This window comes from Mauremys mutica, chromosome 19 (genome assembly GCF_020497125.1).
Source record: "Mauremys mutica isolate MM-2020 ecotype Southern chromosome 19, ASM2049712v1, whole genome shotgun sequence".
In the NCBI taxonomy this organism is placed as follows: Eukaryota; Metazoa; Chordata; order Testudines; family Geoemydidae; genus Mauremys; species Mauremys mutica.
In genome coordinates, this window is record NC_059090.1 from 16,895,905 (window position 1) to 16,919,527 (window position 23,623).

Genomic DNA, 23,623 nt, shown 5'->3' on the forward strand with positions numbered 1-23,623 from the left:
ATATTTCATTGGACCAGCTTCTCTCTCACCAACAAAAGTTGGTCCAGTGAAACACTACCTCACACACCTTGTCTCCCTTGAACTAGTCAGTCAAATTTTCAATTTGCATCACTTAACCCCAAGATTGTCATTTACGTAATTCAGTTAATACTCTTATAATATTAGAGCTAACTAATCAACTTGAACTATTTCCACACTTCCTGGTTTGAATGGGTTTAGGAGTTAAAAGTGTGGAGTGAAATCTGAAGGGTGAACCTACAGAAGCTTTTATCAAATAGTTTTACTTCCTGCATCCAAGGAAACAAAAACCACATCTAGTTTTATATGCATTTAATAGTTTACCAATTGGTACAATAAGATTTTTTTAATATGCAGAAAACATGAATAAATTTTGTTTTACACAGTCTGAGAGCAACAAATCTTACTGTAAAACACAGAGCAGTATTATATACATTCCTTTACTGATTTTATTATTATTGTGTCATATCTTCAGTTAACTCCTACAGTTTGGGAACGGTTTTCTCCAACTGCAATCTCTACATCGTTCTTATGAAAAAAGTTGATGTTTGCCTTCATGTCAATGTCAGGATCAAATTCTAAACTTGAAGATTTCACTAACTTATCTTCAGAATGAACTGGGGGAAGCCTGAAGGATAGGTAGGACAAGAAAGCAGCTACTTACATGACACAGTGGAAAGATAAAAAGGCCAGTTAAATCCAGTCGTGACTTGTAAATCCAGCTCACTTCTCCCATCCCCCAAGTGTTCTTCCCTACCATTTTTTACATGTAGTTTTTCTCCACTAATGGAGATTATTCTTTGTAGTAACTAGGTTTCTTTGTAACACACTGGACTTTATGTACAGCTGGACAGAGAATGAGCAGTCTAAGTGCCTTTTTCCTTCATTCAATTCAGCAATTTTTAATCTTCAAATTGTTAAAGGATTATCAAGCCACCACGGTCAACAAAAAAAGTATATATTTTTCTTTTAAATAGCTTTTATGAGGAACAAAAGCTATTTAAGAGTGATATTACCAGGCAGTTCACAAAAACAGAAGGAGGCAAACAAGAGAAGCAGGGTACTGATAGTATAAGTAGACTGGGCTTGGTGAGTTTATAGCCAAAGCTTTCAAACCACTACAGTGCTCCACAGCCCTTGGAGAACTTGCTAGCAACTAGTTTTGCTTTGCTTTTTTCTTTTTAATTAGTGCCCTGGGCACATCATTGGTCACACCATACACAAAAGCAGGACGGCTTTTTAATCTTCTAAAGTGCAAGATGCTATAAAACATCAACTTTCAGGTTATGTCTAAACCACAATAAATTTTGCACTTTCAAGAATGCATCTAGGATTTCCTGGGCATGTTAAGTTAGTGTGGCACTGGAATGTCTGTCTTCTCATTCATTTTAACAAAATTCATATTTGTCTATTTGGGAATGTAGCACTATGTTTTCTTTTTAAAATGCCAATTTTAGTAAGGAAAGTGACAAAGCAGCAGTAAACCTCTAAACCCTCCAATAAATTCCTTTTACAATCCAAACCAGTAACCTCATCATTGTACTTATCACAGGAAAGGCACAGGATTAGACAGCTGACAGAAAACATTGAAAATGGTGAAAAAGATCAACACAGTGTAGTATCAACTCAAACCCAACTCCTGTGCTGTAGCTTTCACTTTTTGTCTAAAAACAGGGCTTTAACTTTTGATCCATTTTAGGACCATCCCTGAGATTATTCACTGCTTATTAAAGGAGAAGATTGCAAATTGAGTTGTTGCAAGTTTAAATACTCAGCAGGGTGTTTCACTTTCTCAAATAAAATGCTGCTTACAAAACTTTAGTTCCTCTTTATCCCTGTAAATCGTTGCATGCTACAGGGGAAAAAATGCAGTGCACAATTTCCACATAATAGGTACCTTTAAGTTTCTCATTCATGTTAATGAATTATGTACACGTGTCGGGTTTACTTTACCCTTAAATAACTGAAGTTGCTAGATCCTATCAGGAATTAAAATGCAGTACTAGTTTACAGTTGCAGATGTATAAAGAAATTTTAAAATGCACCATCTCTGTATTTGGAATTCTCAAAATAGGACAAATAAATAGCAGCAAGTTATTCCAGTTGAAACAGCTTAAGCAAAAAGACTTCAAATTTGTGTATGTTTTACTGTGGAAAACATTATCCTGAACGATATAAACCACTAGATTTAAGGAATTAGCCTCCATCTTCATCTGCTTTCAAAATACATTAAACGCTCAGTTTCCTCCCCTACACCAGAGGCACGTTTATGCAAGGAACCAATATCAGAATCCAGCTCCTTCTGGTGGTTTTATGGACCCTTTTTGTATGTGACTGTAGGAAATTGACAATCTTACCACTCACCATTTTTTCCTTAGTGTGTGTATACCCTCCAATCCAATGCTTTCCATTGAATCATTTCTTTAAAAAGGGACAGTTTTAAAAGCCATGTAAACAATGAATAAAACAATGCACAGAATAAATTCACCTATTAAAATGTCAGACTGGTAACTTCATTATATTGCAAATTTTAAAGTGGATTTTTAAAAAGACCTGGTTAGGTAAGCAATGGATTTCTTAATTATCTACAATGGAATTTGTCACAAAAATGCTGATTAAAATATTCATTTGATATTTTCATTCACTTCGGATCAAAATATGTAATTTTAGGGATATGCAAATTAAAACTTCTACCAGAAATGGATTACGAATTATCAAATCACACTAAGATTTTGTTTGGTTTTTAACATTTACTTGATAGTTTCATTCCCACACTCGGGCGGCTCATTATAAGGCTATAAATGTGAAAATTATTTTTAGAAGCTTGTATCAAAATCTGTAATGGAGTCCATCACTCTACAGTCAGATCCATTTTAGTGCTTTATTGAAAGAACTGGAATACTGTACCTTAAGATCTTTATCTTACACAGACCATGGTAAATTTTGATGCAAGCTATGTTAAAACTTGTTATGTTTTATATTACCTCACATTTCAGAAGGGTTTGAGGTGGCACTGACGAACCACTGTATTCCTGCACTTTCCACATAGAATACCGAGAGAGTGTCCTTTGATATTGGGTAATGGGCATTGCACACAAACCATGTCAAAACCAAACAGTAAACTGCTACCACAACATAGTCACTGTAGAGATTAAGTTCTAGATGGAAATTAGATCATTAAATTCTACTAGGAAGGACTCCTCCTCTTGGAAGTATATCTAATAAGAAAAGCATTACGCTTAAAGTTTTACATATAGCTTAACCACTGAATGACCAAATAAAATAAATATATCACATCAGCTGCTACTAAGATGTGTTCTCTTATTTCAGATTTACAAGTTAATTTGTTTATATAAATACACCACCCTTTGCGAGACAGGAGGCCAAAACAAACGTATTCTATTGATTTGGCAAATGTGTCATGACAAAAATCCCAAAGTTTAATTAATTCCCATTAATTACATATAAGGTTCAGAAGATTCTGAATTGCAGCCTTATTATCTAGTATCCTTAGAGAAGATTTATTAAGCACACTTAAGTGATGTTATATAGATACACATTTCTGAAAGAGCCCTACAAAACTTTTCCCAAATGAGGTCACCAGTTCAGGCACCAACAGACAGCAGAAAGAAAACCAGGTATAATTATACAACATAGAACGACACCGTCAGCTATTCAGTTAAGTGCCCTATCTCAGTTATCCAACTTCTGCCTTCTTAGGTCTGATGTGACCAATGCCAGCCCATGTTCTTAAACCTATGGTACTTCTAGACAACGTATGTAAATTTACAGTATACAATTTGGATTCACCATGCATGAATACTTTGTGTGTAACATTTAATAAGCTCAATCTACATCCAGAATAATTTACATGAAAGGACAATATTTATTTAAACAGAGCTCAATGGATAACCATGGTATCTGAGTGCATCCAGAGGAAAAGGGGGTCAAATGTGACTTCAATCAACGGCACTCCCACACTTTTACTGTTTGATCTACACTGCCAGTAACCACATATGGTGCTGTCTTGTGGAAATCTGTGAGAAAGAGAAACTCATATTAAATGAATGCAACAATTTATAGCGTTCCCTCTCCCCATCAAAAATCCCCCCCCCCCCCAAAAAGCACAACAATGCTATGAAGGTCAAGGAGAGAGACAGCTTGTAAGGTCTTTGGGGGCAGGGACCATCTTTTGTGTTTGTACAGTGCCTAGCACAACAACAGAGTCAGGGCCCATGACTGGGGCTCCTAAACACTATGGCAACAGAAAACCATAATAAGCCTAAGAAGCGTTCCCTAGAGTATTGATGGTAGTCAGAATTACCAATGAAAGTGTTAGAACTCCCCAGCCCAGGATGTTACTGGAAGGGTGAAGTTAAAAGACCTTGCAACAGAATTTCAACAAAAAGCATACTCCAAATACTCTAAAAAGGGTGCAAATCTCAGCTTTCTTCTGGAGCTCTGCTACAGGGAACTATGTTCTGAATCTGAGCCACAGAGGTCCCAGATAAGATGAGCACTCCCTCCCCAGTGACTGTTCAGCTAGAAGAACACTACTGTTCTAAGTTCCCGCAAAGAAAAACTCTTCCTTTTCATACTGAAATGTTTGGATCTTATTAACATTTAAATCATAAGCTCTGCAAGGCAGGAAAAAAATAGTCTTGCTCTATTTTTGGAAAGCGTTGAGTAAATGTATGGTTGTATGAAGTTTGTATCATAACTTAAGCTGTACTAAGTAGTCAGATTGCTATCAAATGGAAGTAGGCTCAGGTCTTGCATCCTCTGGCTACAAAACACCATTAAGTAACTTCATACAGATCGAAGTGTCTGACTTCAGACATCAGCATATACCATGTTTTTATTCCTGGAGCAGACAGATTTAGTACTGACCAGGAATGGACACGTGTGTATTTCACAGGCTTTAAAAGGGAACTGCTTCTCAGGGGGATCTGAGAGGCATTATAAACCCTGTAATCAACTTCTGATCAGGTCAATTGGTGGACAATATGTATTGGGAGGGCTAAGTGGAAAAATTAAGAAGCGGCAATCTTTAAAAAGTGGGTGCTATAAAATTTCAGATGTATCTAACATTAACATCTTTTCTTTACTTCCCTATTGACTTTACTCCTTTTAGCAGTAATATCCCAGGGCATACAGAAAGCCTGACTCAAGTGCTAATTGTGATAAACCCAAATACTTAGTGGCCCAAGTTTCAGGCCTATCACTACCTTGACACAGAGGGTTTAGAAGAAACTAAAAAATTCTAAAGACTACAGAAAAAAACATCACAACTAGAGAAGAGATTCTATGATAAATCCAGAATTGTTCTTGTCTGGGTAGTATTTTAAACTTTTTGGAAAAGATTGAACAGCTAATAAAGCTAATTAGCACACAAGAGCGCACATGAACACAAAGTAAAGTACTTAAAGGGACAGCTATTTTTAATACAGTGTACCCACAATCCCCATCCACACATACTGGTAAAATGTTTCAGACTAACATTGCAAGTTAAAGCTTTTCATCCACTTCACCAACCTGCTTCAACCCTGATTTGAAGGGAATCTAAGTGGCTTGGAGGCTAGAATATGTACACATCTCTGGCTTGTGTGCTGAAACTCAATCAGTGCAGGTGGAGGTTTTAGATGCGGTCATCATCCATTAAAAACTGGCTTGATAATACATAAGTTAATGCCATCAAATATAAGTGGTTGACTAACCTTACAAAAGTCTTGAATAGCACAAGTCTTTTCTACCAGATTTGCTCCCTGTAATACTGTTTTGCTGATGTACCTTAAAATTAAACAGTCTTTTGGAACAGATTTTGTGCATCTCTGATGGCAGCACTGCTTAGTGAACAGTGCATGAACTGCAAGTACAGAAGCAGTTCAGATGGGTGCCAAAAGGCCTTACATTTAAGCACACTTTATTACTGTTATTCCTTTGAGTACTGTATTTAAAGTCTTCAGGGTGGATATTTCTGGCCTAGAATGCAAGGAGTAGAAGTGTAGAAAGTTGGTAGTTTTGGTGCGGTGTTCTGCAGTAAGCATTGTAGAACAATACGTACCCAAAGAGGTAACAAAGTGTTCGTGCGCATTAAGAGTTTTCATACATCGTTTGTTCTTGTAGTCCCAGACACGGAGGGTCTTGTCATCGGCACAGCTCAAAATAAATTTTCCTCCAGAATGGAACAGAACGCCACGTACCCAGTTATCATGGCCCACCTTATGAACAAGCAGACAAAGTTCTTACATTCTCTCTAGATCTGCTTAAAATATTTCAACTGTCTCTCATTAACAAGTGTCAATATGGAATAAAGCTATTTCTTCATCACAGAATGCTAGTTTTTCTTCTTAAAACCCATCCAACATTCCTTGTCTGTCCTACAAAACAGCCCTAGTGTCTTCAGTGTTGGATATTTACACTAATTTTCATCCCAGCCTTGATAACAAATGTTGCAACAGCAGCCCAAACACAGCAACACACTTGATTTCACTTTTGAATTTGCTGGGTCTCAAGACACATTTATGTAGGGCAGAATTTAGACAGAACTTTAAGCTTACAGTTTCAGAAGGTGAATCAAGATACCCAATGTTATACAACCACACAATAGTATTCCAGAACCTATGCTTCTTTCACCAAGAAGAGCATTGTATTTTATTTCTTAATGATCCTAACAAAAACCAAATACTGATGCTATTATGTTGTATATTTTGTTTTAATGTGTTTTATTTTGTTCTATCTAGCATTGCAGAAACTTTCTAAAGGAGGAGAGGTGGCCTTTAAGTTTCGAATTCACATTTAAGATCATTCATTCTGTTACTGACTAAAGTAATATGTCTGCAGTACAGAAAAAACCTTACAAGTGTCATAAGGCACATGCCAGTGCTAATATCCCACATCTTAATGGTCTTGTCTCTGGATCCAGACAGCAGGAAAGGCCCAGGCTTACCACTCTTCTTAGTCTATGGAAACAAACAGATTTTTAGATTATGGTATTATCCATGAAAGAAAAATATGCAGACACCTTTCAAATGACACCCCTAATTTGAGTGATATTTCTAATTACTGGTAAGTGGAAACTGGATTGTCATCTGACAAGGTTAAGGCTACTAAGCACATACTATCAAACTAAAATAAAAATCCAGATGAACTTTGTTATTAACAAAATACAAGCACTGAACTATTATATGAATGCAGCAGCAAGAAATATAACAAAGTCCTGCCCCCTTCCTCCCCCCAACAACCCAAACTAAGTTTTCGTTTGGGAGACTTAATAATGGTGCCCTTCTCAACTTAGTAAGATTGAGCCTTCTCATTTAATGTGCTGGTGGATATAGCCTCCGACTTCCTCGGATCAAATTCCAGAAGCAGTCCAATAATTAAATAGCAAAAAGGGAATCCAAACATGTTCAATGGGAACATTAGACTATCAAGACATATCCTTCCTGTATTCTGAATCTTCACGTAATCAATTAATTGAGAGGGTAATACTATTTGGAAACCCTTACTCTGTGTGACTTTATTTCCAATAGCCCCAATCCCAAATATCAATGCAATAGTTGGTTGTTAGCTGCACAGCTGAAATATTTCAGTCCTAATACACCTGCTTGCTTCTTTTTCAAAATGAGACTGTCAACAGAATGTATGTAGTTAATGAATCCAGAAGAGGGCAGGAGAGAGCATTACTTTGGTAACTAATTGCCTCTTGCCATGGTAGTTAACATCTGGAAATTACTTCAAAAATTGTAAGTACATTAACATGTTTTTAAAAAGTGAATAAAATCATCTAACTGACATTTGTCCAAACCTGTCATTCTGACAAGTTATTCTATAGTTTACACTGGCCTATTGCTTCTTTTATTTCACCTAAATAAAAAGGAACTTCCAACAGCCGCTCTCCATGCAGAACAGTCACATTTTATGTCACCCTTAAAAGTGATTTGCACAAACCTTTCTTAATGATGATTTACCTCTAAAACTAAAGACTTTGGGCACATGGGGAGGGGGAGGAAAGAGTGAGAATCTCTTGTGTACTAGGACATTCAAATCAAAGCTCAACTCAAATGAAGTCCCCACAAATCCTTTAGTAGGCAGCCTGCCTCTTCATTCCAGAATAGGTTTCCCTACCACTTCTCAAATGCCCTTTAGGTGATTAAAGGAACTGACCTAATGACAAAAACGTACCATCTCCTTTCATGTTCCTTGCAGGTTGAGAAATGGGGCTTCTTAAAATCAGAGCATCTCACCCTTCTCCCCAAAAGCAGACGAAACTTGCCACTCCCCCCTCACCCCCCCCCCCGACCTCCTGATAGTAAGTTCACAGGTAGCTCCTGAATTTACACAAAAAGGTCAACAGAAACGGCACTAGAACCTGGGAGCTCAGGAAGTGACACTAATAGGAACAATACCCCAAATGTGTTGTCTTATATCCCTTGCACCCAAATATTATAAAAAACGTTTAATACATTAGGCATTTACTTTTAATACTCCAAAACCTTTACAGTTGTCTTTGTACTGTATTTGCATTGAAACAGGAAGGAAAGACCTGTATTGTATTTATGCTTACCTCGGATCCTGTAGCTTCTGATATGGTGGAGTATGAGCTCTCAGGAGCCCAAGAAATGCATTCTACCACATGCTCATGTTCTCGGAGCTCAGCTTTGCATTCCTTTGTTGCTACCACCCAAACACGCACTGTCTGGTCATTAGAACAGCTGGCAATCAGGGTGCCATCCTGATTAGGTCGCACCATGCGCACCCATTCTCTGTGCCCCGTGAAAGTCTTCACACAATAACTATCAAACATAAAGGCAAGTAATGAATCACTCCAAGCATGTTGCCATAAAAATCTGGTGTAGGCAGCTTTATGGTTTAGGGACACAGGGGCTATTGTTGAAGTGGCTATGACTATAAGGTGGTCTGCTAATGAACTGAAGTATCAACATGCTGGCTAAGCAAGATGGAAAAGGCTCTAGAAGAGTTAAAATTCATGGACAGAAAGGTCACTAGATTAGAAAGAAAAGTCAGCTAAAATAAGCAGATAGGGAGGGAAGGAAGGAAATATGAAAGTAGTAAAACAGCAGGCCTAGAGAAAAACTAGCGCTGAGAAAATTAATCTGTGTAAAAAACTAGGCTTTTTAAAAAGACATCTGGGGAGAGCTAGAGACAATATAGAAATACTTATGTGTGTTCAGAGCGTACGGGGAGGGGGAAAAGAAGTGAGAAGCGAAGATTTATGGGAGGGTGTTACATACTGAGGAATGACAGTACAAAGATGGGAAGAGGCTTTTGTCCACATCAAGAATGGCACACCTCTCTGGTAGCTATAAAGGTACGGTCATTGTGGCTCAAAACTATATAGTAATCTATTGATTACATTCCTATAGTAGACCACAAGCTCACAAGGAGCGGGGGGAATCAATATGTGGTTACTGGATCTTTGGGGCCCAGTCACTTAGGAAATATCCTTTAGCAGCCAGTCTCAAGGCACAGAATCCAAAGGGTATGTTGTGATGACATTCAAGCTATATTTGGTACACTTCTTACAAAGGGTACACAGTGTTTCCTTTTGGAATGGATGCTTTTTAACCAGAACTATACTTACCCTGTTTGAACTTCCCACATTTTGATGGTTTTATCCCTTGAGGCAGAGACTATGTGATCTCCATTGGGCATGATGGCTACTGAAGAAACATTATGATCATGACCTAAAAACAAATCAAGCTTGTATTAAGTGGTGCTCTGACACATAGTATTACAATGCATAAGGAATCCAATATTCAATTCTCTTGAGAAATTAAACTACGATGTACTACACATTTTATGGGAGAATCTTAATACAGAAGCTTATGGGGGTATTTAATGAGCTAAGTAATATTTCAATGCATCTGCACTGGCATGTCAAGCGTTTCTGTATGGCAGTGTTCAGGCATTAAAATATTAGCCTCACTCCCTTTTGCAATTACTTTTACATACATGATGTGCATTACAGGGTAACCACTGTTTACAATATATTCTGTGAATATGACACAGCAACACCATGTTTCTTGGAAAGAAAACTTTGAAGGAAAATAACTCAAGTTTTCACCAAGTGGGCAAGAACAAGGCCTAAATGAAAATCCTCATTTGGTGCTTAACACAATTTGAAAGATTAAACATTTCAAGAGTGCCTCATTTTAGGCATTAGTTATAGTACAATAACTATCATTGAGAGCAACATAACTGATGGTCTCTCCTCTTATTATCTAGTGACTTAAGGAATGGGATCAGGACGGGTCAGAAAAAAGTCAGTTCTGGTCTCTGCTCTTCCAGATTCACGGTGACCTTGCATATGTAGTTTCACCACTTGGCTTCATTTATCCCATCTATAAGAGAGGATACTACCATCCATCCCACGGGTGTTGAGGATTAATGAATGTGTTTTGGGTCAAGAGAGATTTCACACATCTGAATAAAAGCGTTAATGAACAGAAAGTATTAGTAAATTTTGCTGAAATAATTTTAACACAAATCTCATCCAGAAAAAGTGTGTATTGTTTTGACAAGTCCAATAAAAAAAACTTTGACCGTATCAACAATTATATTTGTCCATTCATGTAGAGGTTCTTAAACATTTAAGATAAATGCAAAATAACTTAAAAAATACTGCCTCCAGTTAAGATGTTGGGGCAGAAGTTAATATTTCTAAAGCTTCGGGTACAATGATTTGAATAATCTCGGGGCAGCAGTTTAAGAGTATTAATTTAAGCAACTTTCTATGTTAATAAGAAATTCTAGTATTCCCCAAGAATTAGATTACTAACAAGGAGGTTTTAGTGGTAAATGCATAATGTCTTGCATACCAGATATCTATGAATAAAACAGGAAGACTCACTGAAAAAAAGTAAATCTTGCGGAATTTAAATTCCCACTAAAAAAAATTAGCCATTTCTGGGGATATCAAAAAAGTCTCAGAGGAATGCTAGTTTTTAAGGAGATTTTCTGTACTTCATACTGCTCCATCAAAATGATATCCATTTGAATGGTCATTTTAAAAAAGGAAAAGGGAAAAAAGTTCAAAGAATGAAATTATGAAGTATGGAGTGAAGCCATTTCGCCCATACCCATGTTAACTGAAAGAACAAGGTTTACAAAAAACAAATACCCTATATGCTGGGCATATGTACAGAGGTTCTGAAATACTGCAGTAACCAAGGATCATTATTATAGCAAGGGAAAAAAACAGAGACAATAACACAGATGACATACATTCTGTGGCATGCTTAAGGTGAATACAGCCCTCATTCACCTACTGCTGAATGACTCAGTGATGCTTAAAGAGCAGCAGATGCTTCACTGAAGACTGGGCACGAGAACATAAGAGCGGCCATACTGGGTCAGACCAAAGGTTCATCTAGCCCAGTATCCTGTCTTCAGACAGTGGCCAATGCCAGGTGCCCCAGAGGGAATGAACAGAACAGGTAAGCAAGTGGTCCATTCCATGTCGCTCATTCCCAGCTTCTGGCAAACAGAGGCTAGGGAAACCATCCCTTCCTAATAGCCAATGATGGACCTATCTTCCATGAATTTATTTTGTTCTTTTTTGAATCATGTTATAATCTTGGCCTTCACAACATCCTCTGGCAAGCAATTCCACAGGTTGACTATGCATTGTATGAAAAAAATACTTCAGTTTGTTTTAAACTTGCTGCCTATTAATTTCATTTGGTGACCCCTAGTTCTTGTTATGAGAAGGAGTAAATGACACTTCCTCATTTACTTTCTCCACACCAGTCATGATTTTATAGACCTCTATCATAGCCCTCTCCTTAGTCGCCTTTTTTCCAAGCTGAAAAGTCCCAGTCTTATTAATCTCTCCTCACATGGCAGCCGTTCCATACCCCTAATAATTTTTGTTGCCCTTTTCTTAACCTTTTCCAATATATCTTTTTTGAGATGGGGCAACCACATCTGCACACAGTATTCAAGATGTGGGCGTACCATGGATTTATATAGAGGCAATAGGATTTTTTTCATCTTATTATCTATCCCTTTAATGATTCCCAACATCCTGTTTGCTTTTTTGACTGCCACTGCACAGTGAGTAGATGTTTTCAGAGAACTATCCACAATTACTCCAACATCTCTTTCTTGAATGGTAACAGCTAATAGACCCCATTTTATATGTACAGTTGGGATTATGTTTTCCAATGTGCATTACTTTGCATTTATCAACATTGAATTTCATCTACCATTTTGTTGCCGTCACTCAGATTCGAGAGATCCTTTGTAGCTCTTGGCAATCTGCCTGGGACTTAATTATCTTGAGTAGTTTTGTATCATCTGCAAATTTTACCACCTCACTGTTTACCCCTTTTCCCAGATCATTTATGAATATGTTAAATAGGACTGGACCCAGTACAGACCCCTGGGGGACACCACTATTTGCCTTTCCATTCTGAAAACTGACCATTTATTCCTAGCCTTCGTTTCCTATCTTTTAACCATTTTACAAACCATAAGAGGACCTTCCCTCTTATTCCATGACTGTTTACTTAAGAACCTTTGGTGAAGGACCTTGTCAAAGGCTTTCTGAAAATCTAAATAAGTTATATCCACTGGATCCCCTTTGTCCACATGCTTGTTGGCCCCCTCAAAGAATTCTAGTAGATTGGTGAGGCATGATTTCCTTTTACAAAAAACATGTTGACTCTTCCCCTAATTATGGTCATCTATGGGTCTGAATTTTGTTCTTTACTATAGTTTCAACCAGTTTGCTCTGTACTGAAGTCAAGCTTACCGGTCTGTAATTGCCAGGATCACCTCTGGAGCCCTTTTTACAAACAGCAGGTGGGCAGTTAATTCTCTCTTCTCTTGTTCTTTAGTAGACTTTTCAATACAAACTTTGTTTCTTTAAAAAAAAGATTATCTACTCCCACTGACCACTCATTTCTAATACAACTAACTATATCACAAAACAGAATTATCTAGAGATGACGCAGCAGCATATGAATACTTTTGTTCAGAACTTTCTGAAGACTGTAGGGGCAGCCTTCATATTCTCCATCCCACACCCACAACCCATCACCTCCACCATGTGCCTTTGTAACCTTGAATTGGGTGAGCCTGGAGGTTTTTCACTTTCCTCTGCACCATGGGGCACAGATCACTTACGGGTTTATACTATGTAAAGAGTGAATTCTCTGTAACTTGAAGTCTTTAAATCATGATTTGAGGACTTCAGTAAATTAGCTTAGGCGTCTATTACAGGAGTGGGTGGGTGAGGTTCTGTGGCCTGCAGTGTGCAGCAGGATCATGATGGTCCCTTCTGAGCCATGCTATGGCTCCTGAAATTGACAGATTGGGAATGTGTTCATCCACCATTGTACAAGGAACCCACAATTTACATACACAGTTTATAGACCAAGAGCAGGAAGCACGTTAATTCAAAACAAGAAAATGTGGAACAAGAGATTCCCATAAAAGGTGGATTCAATATACCAAGCAAAATAGCAAAAACCATTTATTCTTCCCACATGTACCAAGCTATGTTTTATAACCCCATTCTCTTGTGGGATGGTCCCATTTTCTATTGAGCTCTGGACATAGCAAGTACTAAAGCTCATCCATCTGCTGTTTCACTGAAACCACCACTACAGATATTTTATTTCCAGTACAGTCTCTCACGCAGCAGATTAGAGTTGCATTTTCAATTAGCGATGGGACATAACAGACAGTTACGTACAAGGCACTCCAAAGGTTAAAGAAAACTTTTTGGTATTCTGATTATATATCCGTTCTCACATCGGCAGTTTTCTGGATCAACAAAATAAAAAAATTGATTTCTCTTCATCTTATAGATCACTAAGTCAGTCTCCTTACCATGCATGGTTCTGATGCAATCAAAGCCCTGGAAATCCCATAGCTTAATGGTCATATCAGCAGAACAGGAGGCCAAGAGTTTGCCACTGTGGTCAAAAGAAATATCCTGCACAGAGTCTGTATGTCCCTTAAGGGTTCGTTCAAAATCGCCTGTCTCATAATCCCACACCTGACAAGTGAACAGAAAATTCGTTAACACCAGCTTATCACTCTTCATGTTCTCCAGCTTTACATTTGCACCCCACAGGCTAGTCTGGCACCTTGTTCAATAATTAACTTGAGCAGGAGACAAAGGAAGACTATCCTAGAAAAGCCAAGCAGTGGAGGAAAATAAGCTGTGCTATATTTATATGGTTTAGTTACTTTTAAGTTAATTATATTTAAAGAATAGGTGCACTTCCCAGATTTCAAAATAAATTAATGTAAATGGTCTCCTGTACAATGTGAATAGGAAAAGAGAGTTTGCTGCATCCCTGAAAAGTCTTGATACAATTTACCTTTTAAAAAAAAAGAAAGATAGATCACGCAAGCGAGTAAAATTTTAATTAGGTAGAAGAGTGCGCGCGCACACACACACACAGTCCTTTTCTCTTCCACCCGTTTACCACCCACTTCCACAAACCCTTTCCAATGTTCTTCCCTTACACCCTACCCCTTTCTAAGCATCAGTGTACCGCTAGTAATTGTGTGATGCTAAAGAGCCATATGGTCAACACTCCCTACTGGAAGTATATGAACTCTGCAATATGCAGCATTTCAGTCAGGTTAGGGAAGAAGATCTGAGGTCACTTCCAAAATTTACTATTAAGTAAACAGACTCTTGCATCAGCCAGGATACTAGTCAATAGAAATATGAAACACATTTGTGGTAAATATGGAGCTAATCAAGAGGTGAAAATGAAGTATTCACACTATTAACTTGTCAGTACTCTAATAATTAAATAACCATGAACATAAACCTACTTCACTCTAAAAGAAGCAAGCTACTACAGATGTTAATTTCTTAATGCCATTGGCCTCATCACAATCCAATTGAGGATTTCACTTTATAACATTTAGAAGCATGAAAACATCTGATTCTAAAATCATTAGCCTTATTTAATAATGCAAATAAAATGAGAGGTTGATACTGGTCACAGCTTTCGTAAGGCTTCATTTCTGATGTGATCTGGTTTTTAAGGTGGCAACGCATAATTAAAATAGCCATGGTTTATGCTGGACCTACAAAATATATGGTTTGTAATCTGTCTAGCTCTCCACCATCACTTCAGCAATACTCGATGTGTTAACAAGTGATAATGCCTGTTTAGAAAAATGACAGATGGTACTAAATAGTTTGAATTAAAGAACAGCACCCACCAGATAAATTTCTACTAATAGAAGTGAGTGAAGGATACAGCGTTTATGAAAAGAAGTTTCCAGTAACATTTAACAAAGGCATGTAAGAATGCCACTGAACAGTTTTAGCTGACCTTGTTAGAGAAATAATTTCCTCCCCCTGCAGGAACGGCATGCCTTAAGAGCCTAGAATTGTAGGCTCTGCTAGAAGATGGGAGCTTGCTCTCTTTTATTTATTTATTTGGGGGGGGCCTGATATACTGGTAATAAGCTAAATGAAACAGTAACAAGTACCTCTACCACTACCTATCTACCAGACTAATTAATTATTACAGAGGGACACTATGCTGTTCTGACTCACTGCCTAAGTTGGTTCAAAGGAACAGAATGGCAGTTGGGGGTCGTCATGCACTTTATGCCCGGGGGAAGAAGTGTTGTAAGGGCATGCAGGGTGCATATACAACCACTGCAGACACTGCTGGTGAAAATGTTCTAAACTCCTGTGCTGGGGCAAATGGACACCATAAGTAGAACCTACATGTGCAATAACTCGAAGAATGACATTATAATTGGTTAAAACTTGATGCAAAATTATTTGAATTTAATCTTTGTTGTATCCTCCATCACAACAACAGGTTGCTCAATATTTCCTTATAATATTTGTTACCCAAACTCTAAGTCAGTATGACACTTTCAACCATTTCCAAAGCAGCATCAGCTCCATGGTAGTTTTCATGCAAGCATAAGTTTAAATTAATCCTCAAGCAAATGCTCAAGGAGAAAGTCCTCAAGGACTGTAGCCAAGTGGAAGTACTCGTTATCATTCCACAAATAAATCAGTTACACAAATATTTCTTTATAATTAGGACACTAAATGGACAAAGCACATGCCTACCACATGAGTCTCATATGGGTGCATTAACACCTGCAACAAGGGCTACAAAGATCTTAATAAAAACATTAGAAGTACTGGAAGACTAAACCTGTTTCTACACACACTATCTTCCATTTCCCAAGAATGTTTTTAGGAGGCTATTTTGAAAACCAGCATCAACTGGTGGCTGAGTATTACAAAAGAAGTAGAAGATATCAATCCTTTATACTAAAAAGTAGTGAGGGAGGAGGGAACATTAAAGTTTGGTGTTTATTTATATTTTAGCCTGCAAAGAAGTCATTCTTTGATGAATCTTCTTAGACAGTCTTTTCTTTCTCTTGCTCAACATCTCATTATACCTCTACCCCAATATAATGCTGTCCTCGGGAGCCAAAAAAAAATCTTACCACGTTATAGGTGAAACCGCATTATATCAAACTTGCTTTGATGTGCCGGAGCATGCAGCCCCACCCACCAGGAGCACTGCTTTACCACGTTATATCAGGGTAGAGGTGTACTCTTAACCCAACCAAAGACTTCTATATTCCACATCATCTGCCTTAATCTTTGGCTCCTCTCCTTCCACAAGAGCGTTTATCCCTTAATCTTCTACCCAGTCCCTAAATCCACACTTGTGGTCTCAACAGCTTTCAAATATTTCTTTTGACCCAAGAGAAACCCCCACAGACGACTTGAAGGCATCAGACTAAAATCTGATGAATACCACCACATAACAGACTATGATCAATCTCTAAGTTATAAGGGGACTATGAAAGTAGGTATATCTTGGGTCAGGATTGCATGTGTGTAGGTGGCATATATCCCTCATTATCTCAAACTGATTTGCTTAGCCCATCGTATAAACGGTCTATAGAAGCATTTACCTTTATTGTGGCATCCTCTGAAGCAGAGACCATAACACTGAAAACTGGGTGGAAAATTACTCTTGTGACAGGACTCCTATGTCCACTCAATGCATACTTCTCTGGAGGACGAGGGATCCATTCCTTAGGGTCTCGTTTCTGACCAAGAGGTCCACCTGATGTGAATTCTTCCTTTGCTTCATTTAGCTTAGATTCTAATTCCATCACCTGAGATTTATGGTGTTTTAAAAAAAAAAAAATCAATTGTTTCTACAACTTTCTACAGCAAGATTTAGCTAATCTGCACTGGTCATTAACAAAGCTACATTTTCTGAATGGCTTTGGATCTAGAATATTTTGCTTCTCTCTTAGGTGGAGAGCAAGTTACTGACCTTCAGTAGCTCTGACCATCCCTAAAATACAATGGAACAAGTTTCCTTGTAAAAAGAGTCTGAGTAATACTTGATTTGAACCCAAAATTTTCCCCAGAGGTTTTATGTGAGAATGGGACTAACATGCAAAGTCATTTAGCGCTGCCATACTGGAAAGTTCACTACTTCAAACTGGTTGAAAGTAACTTTTCAAGTTACTGAATTTTGTGAACAGTTTTTTGGCAAAACTATTGCCAGAGGTAATTTTACTACTAAAAATGCTTACACACCCCAAGGACCGCTGGTCAAAGACAATCTTGGGATTTACATATCAAGTGTTTATACAGGATATCCAAGAGCAAAAAATATTAAAAGCTCAGTAAAATCTTGCAACGTTTACCACTACAGTTGGTAGCCTCTGCTGTTGACATGCTATGATTTTTGATACTTTTAATACACTATATACCTATCGATGCTCTATTAATCACATACCATTTTGTATTGTGTGTTTGTATTAGAGTAAGAGCCACTTACTCTAATGCATCAGAACTAAAGGCTTCACTGCAAAGGAAGAGATAAAGAGGACTAGCAGCAGAGCTTTTGCCTTCTTCCCTGCTAAGGAAGCTATTGAGGACAACTACTCAGCCTTTGCATTTCCAAAAAGCCTTGGGGCACTCTTTCCTTCTCACCATCTTCACAAAGTGCAACAGAAATCCATGAGATGAAGCAAAGAGTCAGATATCAGAGAAGCCACTATAGAAGAGTTAATATTTTTGCTGGAGATGAAATGGATAGAAGAACACACATTTCAAGGCTAAATATTCTGCTTGATGGATACTGTTACCTTCCCTATTCTGCCCTCCAAAAATACTTTTAGGAGAACATTTAATAAGCCCACACGTCCTTTGAATGCATACAACAGTTTCTCTTCAATTTCAGTCCACCGAATACCGTTAATAATTTGCTTTAAAAACTGATTACTCATTGTAAAACTGTATAATATGAAAAACTCAAATCCTCTTCTTTACCTTCTTTTGTAATCTTATAACGGATGTCCATTTTTTCTCCAAAAGTCCAGCATACTTCTTATCTAGCTCTTCATTCTGAAACAATAATTCAAAAAGTTGTTATAATGTAGTTAAGAGACAAGCCAAAGCAAGTCAATGTTTTCAAGAATGTCTAAACATTCAAATTAAGTAATTTGTGGGAGGAAAGAAGAGGAATCAGTTGATTTTTAATCAACTTAATTCAGTCACCATATGGACATCTTGATTTTTATTTATTTATTTTTAAAGACTAATACCATAAATACTTTGGCAATCTACTTTGGTTACAAAGTAACAGTGATGTTTAGCCAAAGATTTTCTGTGAATCAAATCCACAAACCCAAACTCTCAGGTCATCCACATTATTGTATTCTGGCCATTAAAACCCCCCACTATTTCTAGGGCTCATGAGAGCCTCTCAAATGAGTATTACTACTGGGGGAATTCTGTACCACTGCATGCGCACAGAATTCATGTCCCCCACAAATTTTTTTTGCTTCTCTGCAGATGATGGGGAAGCAAAAGAACAGTCATGCATTGTTTCAGGCGCCTGGAGCAGCTGTCGGAGAGGTAAATCACTGCAGGATGAGCCTGGCGTCCACCCTGTGATGAACCCTGTTGTCCCAGTTGGGCTGGGGGAAGACAAGACTTCCTATTCCCCTGCAAGGTACTGAGTAGCTGGGGCTGGGACTGGAGATGGGGCACCCGGTCAGACCCACATCCAAAAACCTCCCCCAGTTGCACAAAGCTACACACCACACTCCTTGTCCCATCACTCCACAGCTACAGGTGGAAGGGTCACTATAAAGGTATTTGCCCCTCCCCCAACCCCCATGTGTCAAGTTCTCCCCACATCCGGAACCCCCCCACTGAGCCACCTGCACCCAGACTGCCCCACAAAGCCTCTCACCCCACACCTGGATTCCCCCCACACTAAACCACTTCATACTTTGATCCTGCCAGCCCGAGCCTGCTTGCCCCACACCTTGGATCGGGGCAAGGGTTGGGCATGCGTGAGAGACTCCGTCCATCTCGCTTACTATCTTGGTGAGCCTGGCGGAGGCGAAGGGCCCCTGGGCGTTTCTGTGCAGACTCTCAGCTAAGTCTGTTTCGGGGCATGGTGGAGGCACTGCAGGATCTCGCACTTCCATGCAGCCAGTGGCCTGTGCTTCCCCACTGCATCAGGATCCCCCATTGCCAGGCTAGAGCCTCCACATTTATTTATTGACAAAAATATGCAAAAAAATTTATTTTTGGCACAGAATTCCCTCGGGAGTAGAGTATACAATGAATAGCTGCGAAAACCCAACTTGTGATATTATCTTTCCCACCAACCCCCATCAATTAGAAAAGGAAAGATAGGAAGGGATGTGTTGATGGTGTGGACGGGAGAGTAAGCGTGACCTGGTGATAATTAGGTTTTTGTAGTTACCTAACCTTCTGATCAAAAACTGATGGACCTGTATGTACAACAGCCAAGGAAATATGCTACCATTATGTTTGCACGCATAATCAGCTAACTTAAGACATCTGCTGCACTGCTTAAAAATTTACAAGCAGCTGCCAGAAGGCAGGCTTGCATATATAGGCTATGGTGGTTTCTTCTTATTTTTAGCTGATGAATACAACCCCAGCTCCAACAATGAGCAACTGACCCCACCACTACAGTGGGATAACTATCTTCCCAAGTAAACACCAAGAATATGAGGAAAGGAGGCAAACACACTGAATCCTAATCCTCCCTCTGTGGGAGAAGAAAAGAACAAGAGAAAGAACCCAGCTTCAAGGAGGGGCAAAAAAAAGGCAAGCAGACAAGGGCATCCTGCCTACATTACAGGTTATGTAGCTTCTGTCTCTGGGTCTTGAGATATCTGGAGCTGGAGGAAGAACAGACTGTGGACAAAGGCAGGGCAGAAGCAAGACTTCAGAGTGCAACACCTTGACACCCCAGTATTCACCACTGTCAAGTAATTAGCATATGTTTTGTACAAAGTATGCCTTGTGAGCTATCTTTCTAAAAGTCTTGATCTGCTAGACATTAAGATCTTGTTGGATTGTATGTGCTATTGTCGTATGTGAAATTACAAAGTTTGGCTATGTATGCGTTACTGAAACATGTGAGAGGTTGAAAACACCCACAAACAGCCTTTCAGGTACATCAGTCAAAAGGCCAAACAATGTTAATGGCTTATTGAGGAAATGCACACAAGTACAAGGATTACCCCAGGAACTATGTACAAAAGAAACCTCTCAGAGATAGCACTACACAGTGGGAACTGTTTGACCCAGGTCACAGCAAAAGAGCTTTCCAGCAAGTGGGAAGATGATAAAAAAGGGAACAATGAGATCATGAGGGGACCTCATTCTCCTTGCAATAACACACTGGGAAACACCTGAGGGGCAAGGACTCAACTGTGGAAAGTGATGATCCCAGGCTGCCAGCCTGTTTATCACTCAGGATGAGACTTTGCTAATTTATATCCTACCTATCTAGAGTATTAAACTCCGTTTGAGGTTTTTGTTTACTTACTAAGGTAACCTGCTTTAATCGTTTTGCTCTCCCTTATAATCACTTAAAATCTGTCTTGTGTAGTTAAACTTGTTTTTGCTTATTCTGAAGCTAGTTTGTGGAATTCATAACTGGGGGGGGGGGCGCGCTCAAAAAGCTGTGTATATCTTCCTCCACATTGAGGGAGGGGGCAGATTTCATGAGCTTACATTGTAATGTTCTCTGTGCAGCGCAAGACAATACAATTTTGGGTTTACACTCCAGAGGGGGTGTGCATTTGAGTGCTGGACAATTCCCAAGTTAAGTCTTCCTACACAGAGCTGATCTCAGTGTCTGTCTTTCTGCGCCTGGGTGTGGCTCTACCCATGTATGTGCTGGAGGAGGCTTGAGTGCCTGGCTCAGCAGGGCAGTGCAAGGGAACCCAGACTGGTAGAACCAGCGGGTTCAGTGGTACCCCAGTACATCAGGTGGCGCCCTGGAGAGGGGCAACCTGCCACACAAAGTTTCTAGACAAATATGCTATCTGGGTCAGACTCCATGGTGGAGCAGCCTATTACTCCAGCAATGTTTGTGAGAACTTGCTTTGTTTGCAGAATTAATCAGTATTGGAACCAGAACTGATCCCCAGATACGGCTCTGCTTAACTCCTTACCACTCATTGAACCCATTAATGTGTCAGATATTGTTAGTCCTTTTTAAGCTGTATTAAAGTAGTCCCACCTAATTCACATTTTCCTATGAGAAAGTTCCTATGTGCAATTTTAACTAACTTGATTTTCTTGTACCTCCCTTAAGACTATCAAATAACCAGACTGCCTAGCATATTTAGGGCTTTTTACCCTTTTTTTTTTTGGGGGGGGGACGGGACTCTTAATTAGGTTGATAAGTGAATGTTTTTATGGTTTTCAATTATAAAACGTATGCTATCCCAATTAATCCTCTCTCCTGATTTGTTACTTAGAACACTGAGTGCAGTTTAGGGAAATCAAGTAAAACCTCAACTGAATATTTTGGAAAATAGGATGAACATCCAAATTTTAAGAGAAATGCTAATTTACGTAGTTTGCTAGTCTTGAGGGTTATTTTCAGAAATAGGCGGAAAGCACAATTACAAATGTAACCTGCTCACAGTCAACTCAACACTTCTCTTGATTAATCTTACATATATGTACACAATATTAATTTCACTACAGATTTTCAATCCAAAACAAGGGTATTTGTCCATTTTAGAGTCAGCTCCTAGATGTAAAACAAAGATCAGGGATTTTCTTCATATGGCTTGGAAGTGAGAAAATTGGCAAGTGTTTGGTCAAAAAGACATTGCACATATGCAAAAGAAGTTTTTGAATTTGAATATAATCCAGTTTTCAAGTTCCACTGACCAGTCGTTATGGAGACAAGTACCATACAAATGAAACAAAAATGAAAAGACAGGTTAAATTCACCTGTGTTGTGAATCCCAGTCAATGGAATTACGGTGACAATAAGTCTGGCCCACTATTTCCAATAAGCAGTAAACTGGCTATCCTGCCAAAATAAATTGTTTGGCAGGATTTTTGAGTAACTAAGTTAACATTACTAAAACTTTTCTTCCTTCTACATTACCACCAACTGACTTCTAGCAGTTTCAGGTGCTGAAGTAGCTTTATGAGTCCAACCCAGGACATAATAGAAACATTTTCTGGACACTCTCAGTATGATGAGCATAGAAAACGGTGACAAAAATGGCACAGGCTTTACTGCTCATAGAACATTAGCAAAAAAGGGCAGGGCTGTTGTTATTGACCGTCTCTGCAGATGCAAACCATGCATCAATGTTATTAGCCTTTCCAGTTTCAAAAGGACCTTCATAACTTATTCCTCTATGAAATCTTAGATTATGGAGTAAAAAAGCAAGGTATGTGGATAACATGAGAATAGTATGATTGCAGATCTGTTATTTTATAAAAATAGTACTTTTAATAAAAGTTTAAATAGACCTTCAAAAGAGGTTGATAAATGATTTTTTGGAAAGACATTAAGCACATTCTGACCCAAATACTTCAATACTCGGAAAAATGAAAGAAACAATTTTTAAACAAATTGCATATGTTCAACTGTTCAAGAGATGCTTTCACTTGAATTTTAAATGATTTATTTTTAAAAAATAAGCCTTTGCAGCCATCAAGTTCAAGGTATCAAATATTAGTAATTTTACTGACATGCAAAATATTCTCAATCTGTAATAACTGACTAGATTTTAGAGGCTAGTATTTAGAACAGGATTAAAGGTACATGAGCACTTTCAGTCAACATACCCTAGTACTTATTACACACACCTCTATCCCCTGCCTCCCATGACTATACAGAATACAATCAACGACAGTGTGAGAGGCACCAAACTGTTTCAGCCACATCTGGACAGTACTTACAGCTGGAGCAGAGACACCTGATTTCTTCACTTTAGTTCAGCAATTAGTATATCCACTACACAAACTAGTACATTAATCCTATATAGGTGGTGCCGACTAAGGTTTTGAAACAGGAGGCCCAGAATTCATAAGTCACTTAATAGGAGTTGATTAGATAAATGCTCTAGACTAATAAAGCCTCCTTTATTTCTCAGCTTCTATATAATTCTCAGTAAAAAATTAAATTTGGGAGTAAGAGAGGGGACCTTCTAGCAATTAAATAGACATCAGAAAGCCAGGAAATTTTAAAAGGTTAGAATATATGTATACAAGTACATGTAGCAGTGTTGTCTG

The 23,623-nt window shown here is 38.5% G+C and overlaps 1 protein-coding gene across 3 annotated transcripts in view; it reads right to left on the reverse strand.

Annotated features, from left to right (window-relative positions):
• Positions 1-315: 315 nt before the first annotated feature.
• PAFAH1B1 (platelet activating factor acetylhydrolase 1b regulatory subunit 1) overlaps positions 316-23,623 on the reverse strand; it is a 56,562-nt gene continuing 33,254 nt past the window's right edge. For all 3 annotated transcript variants that reach the window (XM_044993688.1, XM_044993690.1, XM_044993689.1), the window contains exons 4-11: positions 18,353-18,427; positions 16,975-17,181; positions 13,879-14,047; positions 9,623-9,725; positions 8,585-8,813; positions 6,879-6,980; positions 6,083-6,239; positions 316-4,055 (exon numbers count right to left, since the gene is read on the reverse strand). In XM_044993688.1, coding sequence (XP_044849623.1) covers positions 3,982-4,055; positions 6,083-6,239; positions 6,879-6,980; positions 8,585-8,813; positions 9,623-9,725; positions 13,879-14,047; positions 16,975-17,181; positions 18,353-18,427 — 1,116 coding nt within the window. In that variant the 3' untranslated portion in view covers positions 316-3,981. The remainder of the gene's footprint in view (positions 4,056-6,082; positions 6,240-6,878; positions 6,981-8,584; positions 8,814-9,622; positions 9,726-13,878; positions 14,048-16,974; positions 17,182-18,352; positions 18,428-23,623) is intronic.